General features: G+C 38.7%; 2 protein-coding genes across 3 annotated transcripts in view; one reads left to right on the top strand and one right to left on the bottom strand.

Annotated features, from left to right (window-relative positions):
- Positions 1–20,180, bottom strand: part of AFG2A (AFG2 AAA ATPase homolog A) — a 336,287-nt gene extending 316,107 nt beyond the window's left edge. The window contains exons 1-10 of one of the 2 annotated variants that reach the window (XM_065877711.1): positions 20,036–20,180; positions 19,302–19,304; positions 13,837–13,958; positions 12,649–12,806; positions 9,118–9,176; positions 7,833–8,477; positions 6,747–6,876; positions 6,198–6,254; positions 4,588–4,711; positions 1,985–2,240 (exon numbers count right to left, since the gene is read on the bottom strand). In XM_065877711.1, the coding sequence (XP_065733783.1) occupies positions 1,985–2,240; positions 4,588–4,711; positions 6,198–6,254; positions 6,747–6,876; positions 7,833–8,477; positions 9,118–9,176; positions 12,649–12,806; positions 13,837–13,958; positions 19,302–19,304; positions 20,036–20,180 (1,699 nt within the window). The remainder of the gene's footprint in view (positions 1–1,984; positions 2,241–4,587; positions 4,712–6,197; positions 6,255–6,746; positions 6,877–7,832; positions 8,478–9,117; positions 9,177–12,648; positions 12,807–13,836; positions 13,959–19,301; positions 19,305–20,035) is intronic. The other variant, XM_065877712.1, reaches the window with a different exon arrangement.
- A 542-nt stretch (positions 20,181–20,722) lies between these two features.
- The window catches only part of NUDT6 (nudix hydrolase 6), a 42,691-nt gene continuing 36,305 nt past the window's right edge, over positions 20,723–27,108 (top strand). Inside the window, exons 1-2 of the mRNA XM_065877889.1 lie at positions 20,723–21,365; positions 25,075–25,278. Coding sequence (XP_065733961.1) covers positions 21,284–21,365; positions 25,075–25,278 — 286 coding nt within the window. The 5' untranslated portion in view covers positions 20,723–21,283. The remainder of the gene's footprint in view (positions 21,366–25,074; positions 25,279–27,108) is intronic.

The following is a 27,108-nucleotide window of genomic DNA, read 5'->3' as shown; positions in this document are numbered from 1 at the left end:
ACACAGCACAACTGGTGAACAATGAAAATGCCTCCTAAAAAGCACTGGTTTTAAGCAAGATGTATTTAAAGTCCACAGTCAGAACCATAGCTGAGAAATCTTGTCAGTGGGAAGCCAAAAATTGACTGGAAATGTTCAAAAAAATAGCAGCAGTTATTTAAGGCATCACAGAACACTACCTTGTCTACTGCTACCTATAAAGGTAGCAATAACCACTTGGAGTTGTTTCCTTAGCACAGAGCAGGGATTTCTAAAGGCAAGAAAGGATAGGAGGAGATGAAGCTCAACGGAGGTTTAAAGACAAAACTAAACTCAACTCTGAAGTGAATAAATATTTTTATTACTCTACCAAGAGGAGTGGAGTGGTAATTACACCTCATTACGTCTCCCAGTTTTCACATACACTTCTCAAATACGTACTGAGCATACTGCTTCTAAATATTAAAATTTTACCATGACTCTTTTTGTAAAAAATATGATTCTAACTTTGTGTAATTCTAAGGTCAGTGTAATAATTGTGACTGCTTCTACTTGTCCAAGGACACTTACTATGTTAAAAAAAAAAAGGGGGGGGGGGCACAGCAGTTCAAACTTCCCTAGGCAGTCATTTTAAAAGACTAAGAGCCATCCAACTTTTCCCCTAATAACTCCTCTACATTTGAATTTAGCTAGAAGGCAACATTAAATTTTCAATTCTTTTTACCTAGAACTAGGAGAATACGTAGTTCAAATTTACTGTACAGCTGAGTTTTTTCTTCCTATGCTCAATGCACACATTAGGGGTGCCCTTGTATATTCAATAAGTGAGATATGCCCATTCTACAGCATTTGGAGCAAAATTCGACTATTTTTAATTATAGAGTTTGAGTTGTTTTATCTTTCCTTCTGAGTCACACTATTAACCAAATGTATAAGTTAATCAAGTCCTTAGTCAGACTGTTTCAATGAGAAAATGCAGTTAACTTCACAATCAGCATTAGTCTGCTTTGTAGCATTATTTCTAAGAACACTGTGGGAGAAAGCCCTGACTAACCACCTAAGTTTAAATCATTCAGACACAAAAGTGAAGACAATGAAGAGTGGAAAAGCCAGGTGTATGAAAGTAGCTAATGAGGCCAGGCCAGGTTTAGTGCCTAACTTGGGTACTTCCTTGTTATGTTCTAGTTCATCCTATCCTTCCTATCCTTCTTCCCTGCCCCCCTTCCTTTCTTCCCTTCTTTTTTTCCATTTATTTCTTCTTCTCCCTTATATCCAAGGAATGTCATATGTACAAAGGCACTTAAGTATCATCTACCACAACCCCCCCAATTTACAAATGGGAAAAACTAAGGCTCAGATAAGGCAAAGAACTTGCCCAAGACCACAAGATTGATTTTAAAGGTATTTTCTACTCAAAATCCATTTTCTACTATACACCCCTGCCTCTTTAGAAAAATCTCTTGCAAAAATTCTAGCACACTGTTCTTAAGCTTTATTCTGCTATATAAAGTTAGAGAACACGACTGCATAACACAACATATACTAGTATTTAAGACAGTATACACAAAACTACATATTTTCCCTACTGGACACTTTAATTTTAAGACTAATCTTTTTAAAAATTACCTTCTCAAAATCTGATTCATTGCTAGATTAGGGGAAACAGAAGATCAGTTAAATACCTGAAAATCTGAAATTATTAAGTCATATTAACAGCAGTTAATATTTATTTACTGCTTGTATATGCCAAGTACATCCTTTTTTTAAGTGTATATTTTTATGTGTATATTTTTATTTTTAGGAAGAGGGATTAAGAGTGATTCTTATTTCATTTTTATAGTTTTCTGAATTATCCAGATTTTTTTCATAAAACATATATATTTTATGATTAGAAAAAAATTTAGCTATTTCCATTAGGAAATAAGTGAGATATAAATTATCAGTTTGTGAATAAACCAGTTATTAAATCCATCAGTACAGAGTCACTACAGCAAATCACTCTCACCTGCTTCATTACACAAGGCTTTCAAGTCTGCTCCAACGTATCCATGAGCATTATTTGCCAGCTGTAGCAGTTCAGCTTCAGTAAGCAAATGGGGCACCCTTCGAAGCAGTTTCTGGAGGATATCTAGCCGGTCTTGTGCATTCGGAACTCCAATCTCAATTTCTTTATCAAACCGTCCAGGTCTTCGGAGTGCAGCATCCAAAGCATGGGGACGATTTGTGGCCCCAAGAACCAACACCTGTCCTTCACTTCCCTCCTAACAAAACAAAATTAAAATATATTACAGGGACTTCCCTGGTGGCGCAGTGGTTGAGAGTCCGCCTGCCGATGCAGGGGACAGGGGTTCGTGCCCCGGTCCGGGAGGATCCTGCATGCCACGGAGTGGCTGGGCCCGTGAGCCATGGCCACTGAGCCTGTGCGTCGGGAGCCTGGTGCTCTGCAACAGGAGAGGCCACAGTAGTGACAGGCCCACGTACCACAAAAAAAAAAAAAAAAAAAATATATATATATATATATATAAAACATATTCTTCTAAAAGTAAAAAAATAAAAAAAATACGCACTCACTATATAGACAAGGATAGATCTAACTAGGCTAAGTCCTATCCCTTATTTCTCAAATTTTGTCATTCATCCCATATTTCCCAAAGCTCAGTCTAAATGCTCCCTTACCTAGAAAGTTTTCCAATACTTAACTATCTACTCTAAGTGATGTCTCTCCCACTTCTAGCATCTTAACTACACAATTCTCATAAATAACAACATATATACCCTATACCATAGTTTTAATTTGTTTAATTGTTTTAAGTTGTCCTTTTCCCTACTTGAAAGCAAAGATTATGACCTACACGTGTTTCAAACAGAACAAGGCTCTATTACGCAGTTGTCTAAGAAATCTTCCTCACATTCACACTGTTTCTATTTTGTTTTGATAAATATTCAAATTCCTGAAAATACACAAAATATAACCAACACCCAAGTATCAGATACCCTTGAATACATATGGATTTTTACTCTGAGAATAAAATCTGGAACAACAAATTATAAAGAACTATGTTCACAATGAGCCACCTGTAGAAATTATCCAACATTCTACTCAGATGACCCAAGTGTAATCTCACAGAGACAAGCTTAATTGGAATGTGATTTGAAGTAAGAAAACTCAAACCTAATCAACTATACTGGATGTGCTAACAGGAAGTGCACGGATTACAGTGAACCTATGAATTATGAGTTTAGAAGACAAAAATACAGGTCCTTAAATATTTTCAGGCTAAAACAGCAGTGTCACATGCTCCCAGTCCTGCCCAAAGGCAAGAACATCAGTTCACAGCAGGTCTATCCCAGTGGCAGAGAAAGAGGTAGCAATGACATAGTAATTAAGATGCTCCAACACAGAGCCTCCTGATTTCCTACTCACCAAAATCCATTCGAATTATAATACAGCTCTCCACATATATTTTTCTTCAGGATGAAAAGAGAGCCGTTCATAAACAAAGTATTTGGTCAGCTTAATAATTATACTTTTCTTTTTCAAAACTCTTCATTGAAGTATAGTTGATAATAATTATACTTATCATAAATGGACGAACTGGTGTCCCAGTTTATGTATCAGTCTCTTGTGAGTGTTGTTATTATGGATCTATCCTCAGAGCTCCACTATCTCCAACATACTAACAACACTGAATCCTCCAGCTCTGTAAGTTCAGAACCGAACCTGGGACATCATGATCACACCTAGGTAGTGCCCTAAGACTGAGAACCAGATGGTCATCCAGCCTCCCGCAGGTTACAATCCTTCTCTTATGTTACTCTTAAAATTGTAACACAGGTTAGCAAATAATAGAGACAATACCAAACATTCCCGTTATTTTCACGTGTTCAGTTTCTACCAATAGTCAGTAAAACCAAAAAGTTTGAATTGCACAGTTTTTCAATGTGCAAAAGACTGGGGACTCCATGATTTCTATAATTTCTTCTGGTTCTGACATATTATGATTCTAAAAATATGAGTTATTTACAATCTTGTATAAGAAGTGTATTCTTCTGATAAATGCCTAACAGGAGTCTGAAAGAATTTTTCTTCATTCCTCTTCCCTATTAGTCCTATGGATCTCCCTTTCATGATCAGCACATAGTTTTTATTAATATAAGACTGTATGCACTATCAAAGAATCTGGTAACATGAGTAAATTCTTTTTAAATGTTGTACAAACACATTTCCCATTATTCTCACTTTCTGTCCTTTCACTTGCCCAACTTAGAGCCCCCAAAGAATCAATTTTTACAAGAGTAATAAGACTTACTCATGAAATTTCTTAGTAAATTCCCCTTAAATTTAATTGCTAAATTTTCCTTACTGACTTGGGCTTCAGGTTTTTAGGTTAATACCATTTATTATAAATCTATCATTGTATATAATTTTATATGCTAGAAAAATATGCCAGATTATACTGTCCTAGCTGTTACTAAGAAATCATGAAAAAAATTCCTTACCCTAGAGTATCCAAAAAACTCAGACATATTTGACAGTTTTTGCCACTACATGTATATTATTAAGAAAATAGCCCCTCCTACAGAAATCAATACTGGTGCTGTACTTACTGAACCAATACCATCCATCAGTGTTAAGAGTGAAGCTACAACTCTTTTTTCCACTTCATTCTGAGCCCCTTCTCTTTTAGGGCAGAGTGCATCCAGCTCATCAATAAAAATAATTGATGGGTGCCTAAAAATAAACAAGTAAAATGAATTCTCTAATATATATTTAATTTTTAAATGATATGTTGCACTGCAGTTAAAAAATTGAAATTGTTTTAATTTTTTGACTGAAATGCAATGCATCAAATTTAGGATTTAATTAATAATATTAAAGACAAAAGCAATAGGATGTTAAGCTGAAAAATCTTAGATTAATTCTAGCCTAAATTATTAACTCACCAATATCACATTCTAGTAGATCTGCCCTCAATAAAAAGTAGAGTACTGAGAACATGTATTGCTCATGAGATGACAGTCTATGCCCAGACAGAACTTGCCCACTAATGCCCACTAAATTGCTATGCCTGGATCACTTCAGAAGCTGAGACCAGTGATGCTATTCCTTGGAGATGGTTTAAAGTTCCAAGAGATAGAAAGTAGAAATGCTCTTTTTAAAAAATCTACTAAAAAAACAACTTTCAAGATGACCAATTCTCCCATACAAAGATGTGAATTCTCTCATAAGAGGAAGTCTCAACTTCCAGGAACAAATTAATAGGACAATAAAAACATTCTAAACAATAAGGTATACCACTGATTCTCAAATCTTCAGTATTTGGAGTAAAGACTACTTATTTTATCTACTGGAGGAAAACACTTTAAAAATGGAAGTTTTGATAAGAGGGCAGTAATTATGGTAGGTTACATACCAAAACAATGAAAGAGACATAGCCATATTATGAATAAAACTACATTAGACCAAGTTACAGGCCACTCATTAATACTCCTTGCAATGTAACAATGGTAGCCTAAACTAAGAAATGATTAGTAAGAATCATTTCTAAAGCAAAAGATTTGTCACTTTGAAGCAAACTGTAATAAAGTTTTAAGCCTAAAGGGCAACTATAATAGTCTATCGAGATCAGATGTACCCAAAAGAAAGAAAATCATAAATTTATATGCTCAAGCAAATTCACATGACTTATCAGACAGCACTGTCTTAATTCTTTTACCTTATGTAATTTTTAAAATTGAGATACTGACATATAACATTACTTTCAGTTACACAACATAATGATTCAACATTTGTATATACGTATCATGAAATGATTACCACAGTAAGTCTAATTCACGTTGTCTCCGTACAGTCATAAAATTTTTTTTCTTATAATGAGACTGTTTAAATCTACTCTCTTTGCAACTTTCAAATGTGCAATACAGTACTATTAACTACAGTCACCATGCTGTAGATAACATCCCCATGATTTATTTTATAACGGGAAGTTTGTACCTTTTGCTACATTATGTAATTTAATAACTTATTTCTCACATTTCCAAAACAATATTAGATAGAATTAGATTAGATAGAACCTCATTAAACTTACAATCTACTTCCAGTGCCATCACTATTATTTTTGTTCTATTCTTTCATGCTTCGTATAAAGTACTACTATCTCTACTTTCATTAATACACCCTTGACTACTAATTCCAAACATCCAAAAATAAAGAATACCGCAGAGTGGCTTCAGCAAATATCTGACGTAACCTTGCTTCAGTCTCCCCATAGAATCTGTAACAAATAAAATACATTTAAAGACCAACTCTTATCATTTTTAAAGCTCTATAAAAGCTCACCTGACTTTTTAAATATTTCCACAATCCTTAATACTACTTTCAAAAATTATTTTCCAAACTTAATGTTTATACACATTAAAAAAGCAAATTAAAAATATTTCAATGTGTGGGCTTCCCTGGTGGCGCAGTGGTTGAGAGTCCGCCTGCCGATGCAGGGGACACAGGTTCATGCCCCATTCCGGGAAGATCCCACATGCCGCAGAGCGGCTAGGCCCGTGAGCCATGGCCACTGAGCCTGCGTGTCCGGAGCCTGTGCTCCGCAACCAGAGAGGCCACAACAGTGAGAGGCCCGCGTACCACACACACACACAAAAAAATTTCAATGTGTGAAATATCCAGACAGAACACTATTGAGTCATTTTTTTAAAAACCACATTTAAGATGTATATCTAATAATATTGTTTAGTCTATTAAATTATGCACTTACTTGCTAATAATTTCAGGGCCATTAATTACAGAAACATAGGCACCAACTTCATTAGCAACAGCCCTGGCAATCATTGTCTTTCCAGTACCTGGAGGGCCATAGAGCAACACTCCTCTAGGGGGAGGAATTCCTAGAAGAAAAAGCAGAGAACACTGGATGCAGCATTACTAGGTTGCTTGTAAGTGTTGTCATATGACTTCAAACACGAGTTATAAAATAAATTTACCTTGCACAAAAACTAAAGTAAGAGTCAGAACTTCCCTTTCCCCATAGAAAAATGTACTAACTAGCCCAAACGGTGATCTCAAACAATGACTTTTTCTCTCTCTGTAGACCCAACCAGGCCAGGCTGGTTAGTAAAAAAACTGGTTTAACACCCACACTATTGACATGCCCCATCCCACACAGCACAGTTCAATGATCAAAAAACAAAGCCCAAGCAACAGGAAGGGCATGCAAAATAAGCCCCCAACCCCAATTTTTATCCAACTAGCCATCTCAGAGAACATAAGCCTTACCAGGGTTCCTTTTATATGTGAATCCAAGTATTCATTTTATATATAGATAGATAGATATAGATATTCATGAAAAAAGAAAAAGCAAAAAGCAGAGAAAGACACGGTATGCACCAAATATATGCAGAGGATCTGGGCAGTTAACAATACAGAAGAAGCCCTGAGTTTTCTAAAAGCCAAGTCACTCCCTTACTACTTGTTTCAACGCAAAGAGATCTGCACCCAGCTACATTTCCTAACAAAGAAGTTTTATCCAAACTATTTAAATGTTTGATTTATTTTTTTAGTCATTACGGCTAATCTAGCATGACAAGATACTTACTCTAGATCCAATACAAACAACTGTGGAAGTGCACAGTTAAGAGAGACAAGGCTACAACTAACTCACATTACAACCTGAAGAGACCAAGCTTGGAAAAAGGCCAACTTAACTGGCATCTCCTACCACACCTCCCACTCAGGAAAGAAAAACAGGAAAAGAGGGTGAACAATTATTAGATAAGTGAAATGAGCCAACTGCTTTTAGTATGAATTTAACATTTCTGGGTGTAGTACACTGAAGAAATCATACCATAACTCTTGAAAAGCTCAGGCTGTTTGAGAGGTAATTCAATTATTTCTCTAATTTCTTTCAGCTGACTATTTAAGCCACCAATCATGTCATAAGTTACTTTTAATTGGTTGTCTTGATCGTTTGAATTTGTACGAATCTTTGTAAAATTGACTCTTGTTGTCGAAGAAATAAAATAAAAGGTATCGGTGTTGCACTGTGCTCCCACGCTGGGTGACTTTAGCAATCTCTCTTCATTGACAGGTTGCTCATTTCCTTCTCTGGCAGACTGAGAACGACGTTTAAGACCTGTGACTGCCTCTAGTCCAAGTCCACTGCCATTCCCAGGACTCTGTGTAACACCTGACGAAACGCCACCAGCTTTATTTATCATTCTGCCATCTCCTGGTTTGTAAGGAGTACTGCTTGATGTTGGGTTTTGGGGCACTTCCAGACCTAACTGGCTTAGCTGTAAGGATATATCCAGGGTACTAGTTTCCACACTGGATGGCTTGGAGGCCATTCCCCGGGCAATAGTGTCAGAGTCATTCTGAGCCCTTCTCAACAGCGTGCCATCTGCTCCTTTCACTCGCAACACTTGCAACTTGCATGGTCGTCCATAGAATGTACAATACAGAAAGTTGCCTGGTAAAACAATCTTGCCATCTGGAAAACAATTTATTAAATATATACATTAGCACAATTTTTCACCCATTTAAAGTTTAAATAGCAATTTATTTCATCTATTAACAAAACTATCTGACTGAAAAGACTAAATCAAAGATGGAAGTATTAATAAAACAACCGTTATGAAAAACAGAGGACCTAATATTCCCCTATGATAGGGCACTATCTGGAGACAGAAGGTCAAGCTAATTCTCTGAAATTCTCTACACTCAGTACATTTAGGATTCTACAGCTATAACCCCATAGAGCCAGGCATTCCACGTTCAGTAACAAACCAAGCTAAAATGGCACATCTACACCAACACTCCAAGATAACATACCTGACCAGAAAGAACAGAGTTCAAGGGTTAAAAGTCTTAGTTCTACCACTGACTTTGCTCACAGTTAAGTCAAAAATTCTCTCCACTGCTCAACTACCAATCAATTACTTGGCAGTTGGGGGTGGGGGGCGGCGGCAGATACTACATCCCTATCTTAAAAGGACGTTCATTCATTGAGAATATTCTCTACACTATTTTAAAGAACAGCATTATGTACATAAGACCTCAAAGACACATCAGTTTATTTGCTGCTGCCTTGCTTTTTAACATTTAGAAAACGTATGGAAGAGACATCTCACCTAGTTTTCTCAGAAGACAAGCAGTCAGTTGCTCTTCATTAATATCTGCATTTTTGTCACTGTGAAGGGTGGGAGAAATAAAAATCAGCATTGAGTACACCAGAAACAAAAATGTAATATAAAATGACATGTACACAGTTGTGATGTAGACCTAATCAAAAGAATCGTTAGTTTACAATCTGGAAATGATTTATACAATTTTGGAATGATTTACACTTTTTAGATATTTCTTATAGCCATGAAAACACCATTTGCAATTTGGTGTCCCAGTGACCTAAATCAGTTTTCTTTACTATCTTACATACCACACACACCCACCCCTATATACTCGGGTATATACATGTACACACGTGTGTACATTTATGTACTACATCTGTGGATGTATAGGAGCAATTAATCACAATGAAAAGTATGTGTTTTTTATTGTGTGTTATAGTCAGAAACATTGGAAAAACACTGGCCTCAATTAATCATTTCCTTTCTGAACTTGCCCAGCTTGGAGAAAGGCTTTTATTAATAGCTTACTTTATTCTCTTCGTATAATTTATACATTATCTTTAAGGAAATTTAAATCCTATAGAGTACGTTATCTGAAGAGGTAGAAAAAAAGCGGAGTCATGGTACAGTGCAAGTTTATGCTAGAGAAAGGGTATGCCTAAGAAAAAATGGAAAAGCGTCTTCTGACCAAAAACTGTGTCTTCCAGGAAAATTGCTTGTTTGAGTACAGGAAACATGCCTAAAAATCATTACACGTGTAAAGAAACACGTTCTTAGAGAGTTCTCAGAATATGTGCATTTTCCCTCCTCCTCTGTGTGTAAGCGGCCCATATCAGCAGAGGAAGCCTACAGTTGCGAGCTCTGCCAGAGATCACAGAGGGAGAATGGTTTAGCTCAGGAAAAGGTGTATTAGCAGGAGCATCTGGTCCAAATCTAAGCCTTGCTCCCAACCACCTTATCAGTAACAAAATCAATACAGCCAAACTACATTATTTGAAAATTCCGTATGCAAATTCACCTACTTGCTAAAATGTGCTTATAACCCCAAAATCAATACTAGCAGAGCTCTGCCAGTCATTTGTGGATGAGCACAGAGCAGGCAAAAACTGTAACCCAATACTTTCCCAGCTGAGGCTGAAAAAGGCCTTTTGTTTCAACTCTCATTCAGAGGTGACCAGAGGATGGAAGCTGGGCAGGGTAGGGAGCAGTGCAGTATGGCGTGAAAAGTTCCAGCTCTGGCACCACACAGAGGGGGTTTGCATCCTAACTCTGGCATCTGTTAATGGGGTGGCCTCAGGCAAGTCACTTAATATTTCTGAGCCACTTCTCCTCATTTGAAAAATAAAGAAAATAGAATCTACCAGAATGAGTTGTTTCAAGGACTTAAGATTATAATCTACATAAGATATATATTTTCACATATTTATATGTGTTAAATAAATACACACACACACACACCCTCCCTAGGAGCAACAGTTCAGTATTCGCTAATTCAGTACTTGTGGCAACGTCATGGAACACAACTATCACCAATAATGAGAACCAATTGTGTAGTCATATAAAAGAGAGAGAGAAAAACAAGGAGAAAATTTCATGAATCAAATGCGTGTATAAACTAAAGAGAAGATTGTACATATTTCCTTAAATACTTAAATTTACTTGTTTAAAGAACTCTGAAACTACTTAAATTGCTTTTATTTATTAAACTTTGAAGAGAAGATATTTGCAAATATGTACAAATATGTAAAACAATCAGTTTTGCTTTTAAAAAAGCAGATAAAATCATTTCCACTAGAAGGAGCTCTAACATTAGTATTGATAATAAACTTTTTCAGATACAACTGAAGGATTTAAACAGCAGACTAAAATAACTGATTCTTCTTATTGGAAATTAAGTTTCTTGTCTAAGTTCTTCTGCCATGTTTAAAACATAAGGTTCTTTAAAATAAAAAACCAAGTTTCCATTTAAAACATATACAGTCCCTCTATAGTAGGTAATCATTATCACCTAAGACTGCTGCGCCCTCAAGAGGTCACACTTGTTAGTAATCATCAAAAACCCAGTCAACTGATTACTGCTACCTAAAGCACTGTTTTAAAACAGTATGAAGATTAATCCTGTTGAACCTGAATTAACTAAAAAATTACCATAAAATAATGGGCAAGTTACTTCTCATTGAGCCCATTTCCTCATCTGTAAAGAGGGATAAATATGGATACCTTGCTGGATGTTTAGAGGACTAAATGAGAGAAGAAAAAGAGGAAAGTGTGGGTGTGTGTGCTAGTACACAGCTGACGCTCAACATATGTTCTCTTTTCCTTTCTGGCTTTTTATTTTGTTGCTCGTTAAACTGTTATTCAATGCACTGAAGACATTTTCCTGTTTTTAAAAGAAAAAATACACCAAAGCTTAAGCTTGGAATCTACAAAAGTAGAATAGTGAAGAAAACTTTTCAAAATCAAGCTAATGACTGAAAAATGTTTTGTGATTCTGGCATATAAAATTCCCCAAGTTTTTACAAACATGATATTAAAGTATTAAAAGATTTTTTATTTTTTGTGGTACGCGGGCCTCTCACAGTTGTGGCCTCTCCCGTTGCGGAGCACAGGCTCCGGACGCGCAGGCTCAGCGGCCATGGCTCACGGGCCTAGCCGCTCCGCGGCATGTGGGATCTTCCCGGACCGGGTCACAAACCCGTGTCCCCTGCATCGGCAGGCGGACTCTCAACCACTGCGCCACCAGGGAAGCCCAAGATTTTTTTTTTTAAAACAAATTTTGATAAGACTTGTATATGCAAACTGAGTAAAAATCCTATTAGATACAGAACATTCAAGAGGATGGGTGATATACTTTAACCATATTTGCCATCTTTGGTGGGGGACTATTTAAAAATTGGATAGATATAATTGTTTTATTTGACCGTATAATCAATGAGTTAAAATACAGAATCAGGTACACTTCACTTGAGCAGTCTTAATTAAAACTTGTTTCTTGCCAAATCACAGTAAGCTATTCCTGTCTTTACAACTGTAAAAAAGACAAGAAGCAAACCAAGACAAAAAAAAAACTGTTAAATATCCATCAACAACAATTCCTCTCACCTGAAATGTCAGGGCATATTCTAGTCACGGGACATCAGAGTCCACAGTCCATAAATCACATAGCACCCATCTAGCTTGTGCTGTCTGACACAGTAGGCCACTAGCCACTCACCACATGTGGCTATCAAGTGCTAAAAATGTGGCTAGCCTAAATTGAGATACGCTACAAGTGTAACATAACACACTGGATTTTGAAGACTCAGTTTGAAAAACAGAATGAAAAATCTTGTTAATAGTTTTTTGTAGTTATTATAAATTCAAATAAGACTTTACATATACTGGTTAAATAAAACATACCATTACAATTACTTTCTCTTTCTCTTCACTTTTTAAATGTGGCTACTAGAAAATGAAAAATTACATGTGTGGTTCACATTTGTGACTCATTTGGGCAGCACTGATCCAGACAGTCACCAAAGAAAAGAGCCAAACCTGAGTGCCACGTCCATTTCCTCAGCCTGCAGCACAGCACCCAAAACAGGCTGGACGTGGATGGCATCACCAACCCTCACACCCACATTCTTCTGTGCCATTTCACTCAGGCCAACCTTGCCTCCAGGAAATCCTGCCACAGGCCAGGCCGTATAGACCTGCCCAGAACATAGGAAACAAAAATATAATAAATATTTATAGAATATCATTCATTTATAAGGAAGAAAACTAAGCACAGTCAAGTACGTGGATCTGCAAAACACAGTCCGTACCCCAAAGGAGTTATGATTTGACATCAGTTACAAAAAAACTATTTTTTTAATAAATATTACATCTCTTTTGTGAAGATCAGGAATAATACCACAGTGAAAATGGTGGAAGAGCTGAAAGGTGGATTTAAGAAAAGAGACAGGCATTAACAGGTGATAAGAGAAAAATGAGAAAAAATACTGAAGGCAAGCTAACTGTAAGGTAGTTCAGTCTGGAGCATAAACTACATTTAGGAAACAGCGAGTGACCCAGTACAAGAGCTCCATGGGAACCTGGTTCTCAACCGACTTAAATGGTAAGGGAGAAACTCAAAGATTTCTAGCTCCGGATAATAGGCTGAGATCACACATTTATAGTCTTCTCTTCCACAAAACACAGTAAAGGATGTTCTACAGTATAAGCCCAGAACAATGAAAGGAATGGGAGGCAAGCCATCAGCAGATATAAGACTGCAAAACATTTCGAAAGGACCCCACTGGGTGAGAGAACACTGACTGATGAAGCAGCAGCAGAAGACATGGCAGAGTCAGAGGAAGAAAGCTAAGCTGCCAAAATGACCCAGGAAAGGTTCTGGACTTAGAGTCTCAGGTATGATGAATGGTAGCCAGGACAAACGGAGGGTAATCAAATATTTACATGCAAAACAGATGACCCAAAATAACATTTCTGTGAAGAAATACAACTAACAGACTGGGACAAATAGGGCTGGTAGTGTGTCACTACCTCTGGAGGAAAGGCTTCTTTCTACATCATGGCACTTAGGGCCTACAACTCACAGGGTATCAAAGGAAGGAAAAGTTTACATAGATGTGAGGGTCTTGTAAGATATAGCTTTTCATTTATTACTGCTTGTGTTGAAAATTAAAATCAAAAACATCTGAACTATTTCTAAAGTAAGGAAATGAAAAGGACTCTCACCTCTTGCTTTCCATCCAAACTGGTAAGCAACACTGGTCGACCAATACATATGTTTGCAGACTTCATGGTGTTGAGTCCAAGTTGAACAAGGGAATTCTGGAATGCTTTAGGAACTTTGTCGTCTACCAAGAAGGAAAAGAAAATTATTTTTGCACTATTTGTAACTGAAGTTAAAGCATGCTTTCTTTTGGAATAAATAAAACTCCTTTATCCACATGACCATACGAATGCACTTAACAAACCCTGGAAAGACTACTGTCCCAACCCTCCTTATTTTAGCAATCAGACTTAAAACCAAACCTTTGTAAGGATCCACTGACAATATGACTGCTAACTAAAAATGGATGTTTTATGGGGTAGGTATTGGTTTTCATTATTTAAAAAAAAAATCTCTAATTTCATTACTAACTGAACATACTTGCAGTAGGGCTTTTCATACTTGCATTCTGAACTTTTCATATTACAGATTCTAAGTTGAGTTGGCTACTAGTACTCAAAGGCTTGAACTGGGGAAATGACACATCATCTGGCTCTGGAGGATTAAGTTATGTTTCCACTTCTCACCCACAGGATAGGAACCAGACATTCTTCCTTTCTATTCCCAGGAACACATGGATAACAATAACACAAGTCTTATTCCTTAGGCGAACACACACCGACTCAAATGACCATTAGAGCTTTCAACTTTTGGCCAAAGAAGGGGCCCAGAATTCAGGCCAGTTTCAAAACCTCTGAAAATGATATGCTAACATCTCCACCCCTGCCCACACACTCCCTCAAGCTCCACATTTGGTTAGCTGTCCCTCCTCTGATGCTACCAGCACCCTATGTTGCCAGATACTAGCAGTTATCACAATATTCATTTATTTTACAATCTGACTTTCCTTTAACAATATACTGCTTTGTAACAGGAAATGGGTCATATTCATCTTTGTAACTCCAGCACCTAGGAGTGCATCAAATATAGCAGATGCATAACAAATATGCATGAAATGAATGAATGTAGTAGATGAGTATACAATATTTTTCTTTTCAGCACAAAATCCATGTAACGCTTATGATGCCTCTCACATAAACTTTATTATAAAACTTAGAGTCACATATATCATAATCACAGAGCTCTGACTAGTATTAGTGTTCTTTCATAATCAGAAAAACAGATCTTTTGTAATTAAAAAGGAACTAAGTCAACAAAAGCAAAACCATGAGGTATGTCTGATTTACATCATTCTCTGCCACTGCGAAGTAACTTCCCAACACATTTATTTTCCCTCTGTCATCAGATGAACAAATCTAGAAAAACAAAGCATCTCCCAGGGCTAAGATTAACAGAACTGAGCATAAAATAAGCATTTTTTAAAATATGACAGGCTGAAAAGAAATTCAACTTTCCTATGAGCACCAGGTCTCTTACACAGTTTACCCAGCAATAAGAGCAAAGCGTCCTGTTTGATAACCTCATAATGTTCAGTTTCTGCCACTTCTTTCTTCCTAATAAAGGAAACCTCAATGAATTACCCTTCCCTCTTGATAATTACCTTGAGGGGGGTACTCAGTCCCTGACAAGATTCTAAGTTTTCTTCCTCTCTTCCCTCCATCCTATCCTGCACCAAGATTTGAAACATCACACACTTCTCTACCTCCATTTCCTCCCTATCAGCAATGGAGATCATGCTCAAATTCCCATCTGTTGGCTTTATTTCCTAATACATTTCCATTGTATTCTCTGCTTACAGTATCCAAATCTATGTAAGCTATCCCCCGCACAATTTTCACCAGTCCTCACTCCTTCAATACTTTAAAAATATATCTCTACATCTACTTCCTATTAATTAACTTCACACTTACTGAGCACCTATGTGCCAGATTAACTAATGAGATAGTAAAGGTAATTTCAAACAACCACCCACCCTTCATTTGTTCATTCAGCAAATATTTACCATGTGCCCACTATATGGCAGGATACTACACTAGGCACTGGGGAAATAAGGTGAACAAAAACAGACACAGTCCTTGGCCTCATGGAGTTTATAACTTAATAGAATGAAAGTTATTAAACAATCACTAAATAACTGTACAATTCTAAACTAAGATTAATGCAATGAAAGAAAAACTAAGAGTCCTAAGAGAGGCTATAATGCAGGATCAGATCTAATTTGAAAGAATCAGAGAATGCTTCTCCAAGAATATTTAAATTCAGGTCTGAAGGAAGAATAAAATTAACTAAATGAAGAAGTGGGGGGGAAGACAATTCTCAGCAAAAAGAAGAGCTTGTACAGACATCCTTGACAAAAGACAGCATTGTCCATCTGAGGGAAAAAGTACAGGCAGAGTGGTAGGAAACAAGGAACCACATAAGGAAGGTCAAGACCACCCAGGGCAGTGGGCTTTATCAAGCTCCTTGTCTTTAATCTGACAGTAATTGGAGGCCAGTTAGTGGTGAAAAGCAGGGTCGTGACAGGATTTTTATTTTAAAAGATCATTCTGTCTGCAGAGTGGAAAAGGAATTGGAAGAGAGCAGCTAGTGTAGTAGTCCAGGTGAGAGAGGATGGTGTCTGAGATTAAGATTGAAGCAGTGGGAAGGGAGTTCAGAAGTGGAACATGGGAAATACTTAGTAAACAGGACGTGGTGGTGGACTGGATAATGTGAGATGTAAGAGAGCGGTGTCATGAAGGAATCTTAGATTTCTGAATTTTACAATGAGAAAGACTGAACAGAGCTCATTTGTTTTGTTGGAGGAAATCTGACTTCAGGAAGTCAGTCCTGAAGTATCTTTGAAAAGTCCAAAAGAAGAGGTATAGCACAGTGCTATATTCAAAGTATGGACCACAAATTAAGAAAACAATCCCATTTACAACTGCATCTAATAAATTTAACCAAGGGGGTAAAAGACTTGTACTCGGAAAACTATAAGACTCTGATGAAAGAAACTGAAGACACAAATAAATGGAAAGATATACTGTGCTCACAGATTGGAAGAATCAATATTGTTCAAATGTCTATACTACCACCTAAAGCAATCTACAGATTCAATGCAATCCCTATCAAAATACTAATGGCATTTCCCACAGAACTAGAACTAATGATCCTAAAATCCGTATGGAACTGGAATAGCCACAGCAATCTTGAGAAAGAACAAAGATGGAGGTAGCATGCTCCCTGATTTCAAACTATACTGCAAAGTTATAGTAATTAGAACAGTATGGTACTGGCACAAAAACAGACACATAGATCAATGGAACAGAATAGAGAGCTCAGAAATGAACCACACCTATAGGGGAAATTAATTGATGACAAAAGAGGTAAGAATATATAATGGGCAAAAGAGAGCCTCTTCAATAAATGGTGTTGGGAAAACTGGACAGCTACATGCAAAAGAATCAAACTGGATCACTTTCTTACACCATGTACAAAATAAACTCAAAATGGATTAAAGATTTTAAATATAAGACCTGAAACCATAAAACTCCTAGAAAAAATATATACAGTAAACTCTTTGAAGTTGGTCTTAGCAGTATTTTTGGATCTGTCTCCTGAGGCAAGGGCAACAAAAGCAAAAATAAATGAGACTACATCAAACTAAAAAGCTTTTGCACAATGAAGGAAACCATCAACGAAACAAAAAGACAGCCTACTGAATGAGAGAAGATATCTGCAAATGATATATCTGATAAGGGGTTAATATCCAAAATACATAAATAAATTTTATACATATATATTACAATGAAATATTACTCAGCCATAAAAAAGAATGAAATCTTCCCATTTGCAACAACACGGATGGATCTAGAGGGTATTATGCCAAGTGAAATAAGTCAGAGAAAGATCAGGATCAGATGATTTCACTTATATGTGGAATCTAAAAAACAAAACAAACAGAAACAAACTCAGATACAAAGAACAAAGGGATATTTGCTAGATGGGAGGAGGGTGAGGGGGCTAGGCACACAGGGGAAGGCGATTAAGAGGTACAAACTTCCAGTTATAAAGTAAGTAAGTCACAGAGAAGTAATGTACAGCATAAGGAATATAGTCAATACTGAAATAACTTTGGATGGTGACAGACGGTTGGTTACTAGACTTTATCAAGGTGATCATTTCCTAATGTATTTAAAAGTGAATCACTATGACTTACACCTGAAACTAATACTGTTCGTCAACTATATTTCAATTAAAAAAGAAGTGTGGTCCACAAACTATCTGATACTGTTCATGATGAAGTAAGTAGAAAAAATGAGAATAAGCATTTAGAAGCTTTTATTGCAATTTGACAGAGTAATTTTACATCTGTTGAATCTAATAAAAATTTCTCTTTTTTAACTTATTTTTCCAATAATTTACTTTTATCATATTTTACAACAGTGCTGATCTGTGATGTGTTGTAAATTTTTAAACCTTCCCTATGAAGTTTGAGAAGCATTGATCTAGAAGACAATTAAATCAAGACTCAGAACAATCTAAATTACAAATACAAATCTGAAAATAATAAGGGTAAATGGGAAGGAAACGCTGGACATTGGATGAACTTGCCAAAGAAAGAAGATTTATAGAGAGAAAAAGAGGGTTTAGGACTAAGAAATAAGGAACTTCTACATCTGATGATTAGGTGGAAGAGGGTAAGCCTGCAAAGGGAACTAATGAAGTACCAACCAAAGGAAGGAGAAAAACTCATTGATTTTGATGACACGTAAGTCAAGAAATAAAGTGTTTCAAGAAGATAGAAATGGCTGACAATACCAAAAGCTGCTGAGGGGTCAAGTAAAGTAAGTAATGAAAAACCATCCATTGGATTTACCAACGTGGAGATCATCAGTGACCAGGGTACAGGCAGTTTCCATGGAATAATGAGGTGGATGTCAAATAGGAATAGGCTATGGAGTAAGTGAGAGATGAGGAGGCAGGGACCCCTCCTTTTAAGAAGTCTTGCAGTGGAGGGTGGTGATAAAAAGTGCGGAGCTTTTGTTTAAAGATGAAAGAGAAGGGGCTTCCCTGGTGGCGCAGTGGTTGAGAGTCCGCCTGCCGATGCAGCAGACACGGGTTCGTGCCCCGGTCCGGGAAGATCCCACGTGCCGCGGAGCGGCTAGGTCCGTGAGCCATGGCCGCTGAGCCTGCGCGTCTGGAGCCTGAGCCATGGCCGCTGAGCCTGCGCGTCTGGAGCCTGTGCTCCGCAACGGGAGAGGCCACAACAGTGAGAGGCCCACGCACCGCAAAAAAAAAAAAAAAAAAAAAAAAGTGAAAGAGAAATCAGTAGGTTTAAATGTCAATGGGAAGGATCCAGTTTAAAAAGAGACTGAATATGCCCAACAGAACAAGTTGTCCTCCGATCCCCAAAAAGCCTGAAAATACAATGTTAACTGGAAGATTGTCTTTAGGGTCTGCACTAGACATAAATAAAATCTTGCCACTAGGTTAATCTGATCCCTTTTTCAAAGCTACAAAACATCACGCCTGCTAAAAGCTTTACCAACTCAATGCTTTTCACTTAAATCCGTTCTCCCAAGTCAAGGTTGCTGTGATCTAGGTCCATGGCTTTAGAATCAAATACATCTGGACTCAAAAAAAGCCTCTGCCATTTAGTTAGGACCTGTGTAACCTGGGGGGAAGGGTGGTGGGGGGGAATAGCGTTAACTTTTCTTTCTCTGTAAAATGAACATAATAATACAGTACCCATCTCCCAAAGCTCTGCGCAGAATAAATGAGATACATGAAATACCCAAGCTCCTGCTAGCACCCGTGCGCACTTAACAGCTGTTTAATTAAATACCAGAACCCCGTGTAGTAGGAAATAAGCCAACTTTCCGTTTTAAAGGCACATTAACGTCTCTTAGGAAGGACATACCGACAGCGGTACTGAACTGGGCTTTCAGTTTTTTAGTATAGGTATACTATTATCGCTAGAGACAAGCGACTTCGCAGTTAAATACGCCGTTAATCTTAAATAAGGCAAAACCGTTTCAAGCGCAATTTAGAAATTCAAAGCAATTTACAAAAGAGCTTGACTTAGCCACTAAGTCATTTCTGCCCAACTTCTCTAGTGCAGGCGCGGCTTCGAGTGTCTTACATACTTCTGTGCCTCTCGCACACCTCTGCCTCACCCAACTTTTTAAAAACCTTTACACCTCAAGGCAGAATCGCTAGGTTTTCGTCCTCTCGGGCGGCGCCCCCTCGGCCTCGGGTCTCCCTCTCAGAACTCTTTACCCTTTTCTAAGAAGTTGATCACCACCAGTGTCCCGGCCGCCACGGCAGAAGCTGTGGCCCCGGCAGAAAAGGAAGCAGCGGAGGCCGAGGGCGAACCATTCCCGGCGCTTTGGTTCAACCGTTTTCTGTTCTTCTTGGACGACATGATCGGAAGACAGCCCGAGAGAAGCAGCTGCAAAGCCGGCTCAACGTGCGCGCTTCGCTGAGAGAAAAACTTCCGGGGCAGAAACCAGCGAGGCTCCGTCCCGCGCCGTAATCCCCTGAGTGGAGCGCAGCAAGAGTGGGAGAACATAGCGTCTTCAGAATCCGCTGTCGTTGAAGATGTGGAAGACGTTCTGACTTTCCCCACAGAAGACGGATTAGGTGGACGGAACCCTCATTTAGATTATAAATTCCTGAAAAACAGGACTTTTTCGTATCTCCGCCTCCTTCTCTATCCCTGAACAAAATGTCTGTTGAATTAAACTGAGGTGGGGGTGGGGGGAACAGGGGAGGGAAGGGGAGTGGTGGGAAAGTTCTGTCGCTTTCCTTGAGCTGGGCAAATTCTTGAGAGGAGCCGGTCGACCGGACTTCGCCGTCTCCTCTACTTAGCGCTGCAGACCCCTGCTCAACTCTGAGAATGCGTGAGTGACACTCTTCTAAAACTTACGGTAGCGCCGTCACTCCCAGGCCGCGTGATTTGGAAGCGTCCGCGTGGGCCACGAGGGCCGGTGCGGAGATGCCGCAGCTACTGAGAGGGGGTCGCTGGCGTGCGGTGTTGGCGCGGGCCCGCCGCGCAGTGCTCTTTGCTGGGCCCCGTGGGGCCTCGGGCGGCCCGGGTTGCGCTCGGGACGCCACCTCCGGAGCCGGCGAGCTGCGGGGCGAGCTTGACAGATTCGGGGGCGTCTCCGTGCGCCTGGCGCGGCTGGACGCAATGCACCGCTTGGACCCGGTCGCCTTCCAGAGGGCTTTGCAGGGCAAGTGCGCCTGGTCCGAGGCTCCCCTGCCTTTCTAAGGAAGTAACCGCGGCCCCCAACCCCGAGTCGCGCCTGAGGGAAGGAGAGAGGGCGTGCGTGACCCGCAGCCGTTTTGTGCCTTTCGTTCTTGTGCCCTTGGCTGGGAGGTCTCTGAGGCGGTTGGGTGAAATGGTGACGAGCTCAGACTTTGGGATCGGCAGCCCTTGTTTCTGGTCATCTTTCTAGTGTGTGACCTTGGGCAAGTTCTGTAAACCACCGTTTTCTCATCTGTAAAACCAGGTAATAGGAGCTCATGGGATGGCTGAGAGATAAATTGCGTAATGCATATGAAGTGCCTCGCACGGTATCTGCCACGTATTTAACGCTCTGTAAATGTTTGTTGATATTATTACGCTCTCGTTTACTATCACTTACCGACCCTTCGTTTCGCCGGACAGTTTGCCCAAGGCAGAACCGTAGCACTTTCTAGTACAGGTGGTGGACAGTGAGTGGGCCAGAGAGGTTCTGAGTGGTCGTATTTGTGCACAAGTTGGGTCAGGAGCTGTGGCGCCGAGAACTAGAGTTTGCTTTTCCTTAGTAACAAGCCTTTTGTGATTCACCGGGGAGATTGGTGAGTGGTTTCAGTCTCCAGTGGGAAAACTCGCCACTCTCTTTGAACCTTGAGGCCAGTGATAAGAAAGATAGCTTGGATGGAGGAGCCTTCACTTTGAGAGCCCGTGATTTGGCGGAGCAGCCCGTTTTTCAGACTGCCCCTGAGGGCCCTTATAATCAACTTGAAAGCTAGCATGGAAACTCATCCTCTCACACTTAGAGGAAACTGAAAGTAATCTTTAACCTATGGAGCAATATGGCAAGTGAGCATCTATGGAAATATAACTGAGCTAGTCGTTTTCATCTTCAACCATCCTCAGTTATAAACAGTTTACCTCTTCACCTTGTTTTCTCTCCTCGGGAACAGCTGCTAACTACAACAGTGTTAACGCTACGAGAATCAAATGTTCATCCTCTAATATGTGCACGTTTGTGTGGGTAGACACAGGTATTTATTGTACACACTTGTTACTTGTCAGTGATTAAAGCACTACCTCAGTCAGGAAGGCAAAGCAGAAAGTGGGTTGAATTTGGAGTCACACATCCAGGTTTCAAGTCCCAGGTTTTGCCACATGCTTAACGAGGCATTAGGAAAATCACCACTGAAAATATTTGCCTCTTAGTTTGCTCATGTGAATAATGCCCACTCTAACTACTTTACTGGATAGATATGGTAATCAAAGATAAATTACATGAAACTAATTTATAAACTCTGAAGTACCATATTCTTTTGTATCTTTTTAATAAATTCTTCTGTACTTACTAAGTGCTAGACACTGTTTTAAGCACTTCAAAAGTATTGATTCATTTAATCCTCATACCTGTGAGGTCGGTACTGTTATTATCCCCATTTCAAAGATGATGGTACTAAGAGACAGACTAACTTCCCCTGGCTCTAGAATTTGTTCTTGGCTGCACTATAAGAGCTATTGCTGGCTTTTTTGTTATTGAGTCAAACAAAAGGGAATGGTATTGCCTATAGAAAGAATCTTAAAATTATCTGAGAAGAAAGCCTGGTAGGAAGTCTAAATGTATTCTTTCTTTTCAAGTAAATAGAACTGATTGCCTATAATGTATTAGCAATGGTTGTTTTGCACGTGAGGTCTATTCTTTTACTGTTCCCGTTATTGATAACTAAAGTTAGATGGATGAAGAGGTAACATGTTGCTAAGCTTCACATATATCTGCATCAGTGGGGAAATAACACTTGTTCTGGTTTTTGCTGTGCCGCTCACTAGCTGTGTGACTTTAGACAAGCCAGTCATAGAATAGGAATTGAGCCCCAGTGCATAATCTCACGTTAACCTGGATGATTGCAAATGCACAAAATATTAATTAGGATTAGAAAAACAGTAACAGGTGTCATCGGGCAATGTGTAGTAAGTTCTAGCAAATCTACTAGAAAGTAGTCCTTAGGTTCACATTTGGAAAGCACGTGAGGAAAGCTTATTGTCAAAGAGGTGGTATGTGAGCTCACTTTGAGGGCTGGATCTGAGCAGAGGAATGAGAGAAAGAGGAGGAAGAAGCATTAAAGTTTATTAGTGAAGCAGAGAAGAAAGAAAGCATTTTAAAAAGGATTCTTGGGCTTTGAGCATTGGAGCCAGAAAAATGCCTGTAAGCAAAACTAAGGTGGCTGGTGTAGGAATCAGTTTTGAATATAGGTGTGAAGTTTGAGGCAGCAGCCTTCAGAAGATGCGAGCAGCTGAAGAGCAGAAAAATTCAGTGTTCAGTGAGGCCAGGACTAGGCAGCCACCGTTGCGTAGTTGTTAGCTGAAGCAGTAGCAGTGGACAGGTTCTCCAAGCCAGAGTGTAAAGAGAAAAAATAGGAAACAAGTGACTATACTTGTAGAACTTCAGCTTTTTCGTTTGATTGGAATGATTGGGAAGGAGAACACGGGGACTTTCTGGGGTGATAGAAATGTTCTGTAATCTTGACTGGAGCGTGGGTGGCACAGATGTATGCATAGGTCAAAACCCACCAAATGTTCACTTAAGGTTTGTGCATTTCACTTTATGTAATTCTGTCAGTTTTTAAAAAGATTTAATCAGAGAAGGATTGATGAGAGAAGGATCTGAAGGGGCGCCACAGCCCCAAATCAAAAGGTACGTTAAATTAAGGCTCCCATATTGTCTGTCACTGTGTTAGGCACACTGACTTCAAAAAGGTAGAGCAAGATGGTCCCTTAACCAGGAGATGCTTACTGCAGAGGCCATAGAAGAGGAGGGAAAGGAATCTAACCATTAAACAAATAATCAAGTCTTCCCCCTCTCTCCACACACACTTTACAGGATTGTTGTAAAGATCGCGATGGTGGATGGAGAAAGTGATCTGAAAAGTTTTTCTAAAACTGTGGAAGTATTCATTTCTTCACCTATAAATTAGGGGTGATAATGCCTGCCTTTTATGTTGTGAGAACTTAATGAAACAGTGTATCTAAAATGTCTGGAATTTAGTAAGGGCCATATAAATGTTAGCATCTTTTTTCCCTGGCTCAATCTCAAGTAATAAAGTAAGAGAATTTAAAGTCAAAGACCGAAAATCTATTTTAATGTTTGTCATGGTATAATTTGTAATAAAGGAAAGTTAGAAACAATCTAAATGTCCAAAAGTAGGAGGTCAGTTAAGTAGTTTATGGTAGACCTATATGAGGAGAATTACACAGTCATTAAAAATGTGTGTTTGTTAAAGAATTTTAATGGCATAGCAAAACATTTATAATATGTAGTAAAAAAAATGTTGTAAATTATACATGGTATGTCAATTCCAAAATTATATTCATGCAAAAAATGTCGATTTTAAATTTATCTGTGTGCTAATGTGAAGTTTTGATTTCTTCATTGTACTTTATTTTGAAAATTTTCTAGAACTACCATACATTATTTAACAACAAAGTTATATTTTTCACCTTGAAATGTATAAACCAAAAATATATGTGTGTGTGTATATATATATGTGTGTGTATATATATGTGTGTGTATATATATATGTGTGTGTGTATATATATATACACACACACATATATATATGAGAGACAGGACTTTTAAAGGAAAAGTAAATAAAAGCCCATAATAGTCATTTATAAAGATGACAACCAAGATTGTTAAAAGGAACAACAATGAAATGGTGTTTTATTTAAATCAGTTTATTTGTTCATTTTAATACAATTATTGAGCACCAATTGTGTGCCAGGTATTGTGTCAGGTGATATATAAAGATCATCACTATATTGACTTTATTTTCGAGGAATTCAGTCTGGTGGAAAAATCATATATAATTATAAAACGTGATAGTTTACGTGCTGCTGGTGTATGTGAACAGTACATTTTGCGATTCCCCTGTGCCGCCCGCCCACCCCCAAAGAGAGCTAACTAGTAAGGGAAGTGGAGCTTAAACTTGGCTTCCTGGAGGAGGTGACACCCAGAGATGAGTTTTGCTTTATTCCACTCCTCTCACTGGAAAATATTTACAGATGTTTATCTTCTGTGTTTTAGCTGCAATACAGAAATGGAGATCAGAAGGTAGAGTAGCAGTATGGCTGCACATTCCCATCCTCCAAAGTCGATTTATTGCCCCTGCCGCTTCCCTGGGCTTCTGCTTTCACCACGCAGAATCGGACTCATCCACGCTGACTCTGTGGCTGGGAGAGGGGCCCAGCAGATTACCAGGATATGCTACACATCAAGTGGGAGTTGCAGGTCTGTTTCAAACTAATGTTAATCACAATTAACTTTTTAAAGGTTCACCCAGTGTCTTCTTACAGATGAGCTAGTAGTCGGTTCATGTGGAATGAATAAGTTGATTAAATGATTGTCCTCCTTGGAACTGCAGCTGGTATTGATACTTTAAATAGATGAAGTTTGCCTTATGAATCAGCAGAGGGCAGCACAGAGAACAAGCAAGTTTAGTTTTTCAAAGGATATGTTTGAACATGTTTTTCATGGATATGTGAACTTCACTACTGAAATAGTAACAATGAATTGGGATCAGGGGATAGATTCATTTCATTATGGTAAAACATATTAGTACTAATTATGTGATTTAGTAAAATAAAAGATAACTTTTAAGTTGAATTGAAGGCAAAGCAAACCAGTTTTTCAGTGATTTGAACATTACTTCTTAGAGACATTGACATTAAGTCATTGTGCCAAACAGTTGTTTTAAAATAGCATAATTTAAATACAGAATTTTGAAGTCACTGGTTAGCTTCAGAGAGAGTCTTGAGAGAAGACTTGCTTTAGGTGAAGACAGGAGTTCTCACATTGTAGAGAGTGCATCAGAATCACCGGGAGGGCTTGTTAAAACAGATTGCTGGGCCCCAGCCCCAAGAGTTTCTAATTCAGTTGGTCTGGGGTAGGGCCTGAGAACTGCTTTTTCTAATAAGTGCTCTGCTGCTACAGCTGCTAGTGTTGATGCTGGTCCTAGGACTATCCTTTGAGAACCAGGGTTAAGAAAACTAGATTTCCCAAAAAACAAAAATAGAAAAGAATCCTTATGACTTACTATGAAATAAAGTAGTAATATGTATTATTAGTAATTTATTAATAATAGTATTATTTGCCTTTATATAATTTACAAGAGTTTTTAAAGGTAGTTTGCATCTTTAAAGTCTCTTAAAGGAGTTGTTCAAGGATTTCTAATGTTTTCTCTGTCCACGGTCTCACTCCCCTCTAGCAAGTAGAGGCAATTCAGCAACTTCCCATTCAGCTCTACTTCAAAAGACCACTTGAAAATTTGATGGCAGCCTCACACTTCATGGGAAAGACATAGAGATAATTGTCAATTCATTGGTACAGACTTTCAAAGCAGAGTTTCTAGTTAGTACTACAGAATTGGTAATATATGCGTAAAGAGTATCCTATGAAGAACTTGTTTATAACCAAGTACAGTATGGTATAGTAGAGTTAAGATACATCACAGGAGTTCAGGGAATGAGAGGTCGGAAACTTGATGAGAGTCTTGAAGGCCAGCTAGGATTTGAAGTGGCTGTTGGGATCAGGAGGTGGTGTGAGGAATTCTTCTGGGAAGGTACAGAGTTTTTAGGTGAAGAGAGAATAGCTGACACTTGTTTATAAGCTGCAGAAGGCATAGCTGGTGAAGGGAGTCACAGCCCGCCACCCCAAGTGCCCCTTTGGCACGTTGATCATTCTGAGCTTTTCTACCACGAAGAGGAAAACATTCTTGTCACCGGAGCCAGGGAGTTGGCACAGAGATGAATCTGTGCAAACCTCGTGAAAACAGCCATTATATTCTGTGAGTTCCCCAAATAGTTCCTAGTCACTTTTTCACAGTTTACCTTCCTTAGCCCACACCCCTTTTCCTCTTGTCATTTCTGCACAATTTATCCCTCTTTCTTAAAATGGAACATAAGCCCCTGGGTCTAACACTTTGGGGGGATCTTCACTTCTTTCTATGAAGTTCTCCTCCCCTACTCAGGCCACGTAAAATTATTAACATCAAATAAAATTTATATACTTCTTATCCATTTATCTGTACTTTGTCAGTTCAACTCACAGGTCCCAGACGCA

This window comes from Phocoena phocoena, chromosome 5, assembly GCF_963924675.1.
Source record: "Phocoena phocoena chromosome 5, mPhoPho1.1, whole genome shotgun sequence".
In the NCBI taxonomy this organism is placed as follows: domain Eukaryota; kingdom Metazoa; phylum Chordata; class Mammalia; order Artiodactyla; family Phocoenidae; genus Phocoena; species Phocoena phocoena.
The sequence above is the reverse complement of the archived record's forward strand: the minus strand, read 5'-3'. Positions and strand labels throughout refer to the sequence as shown.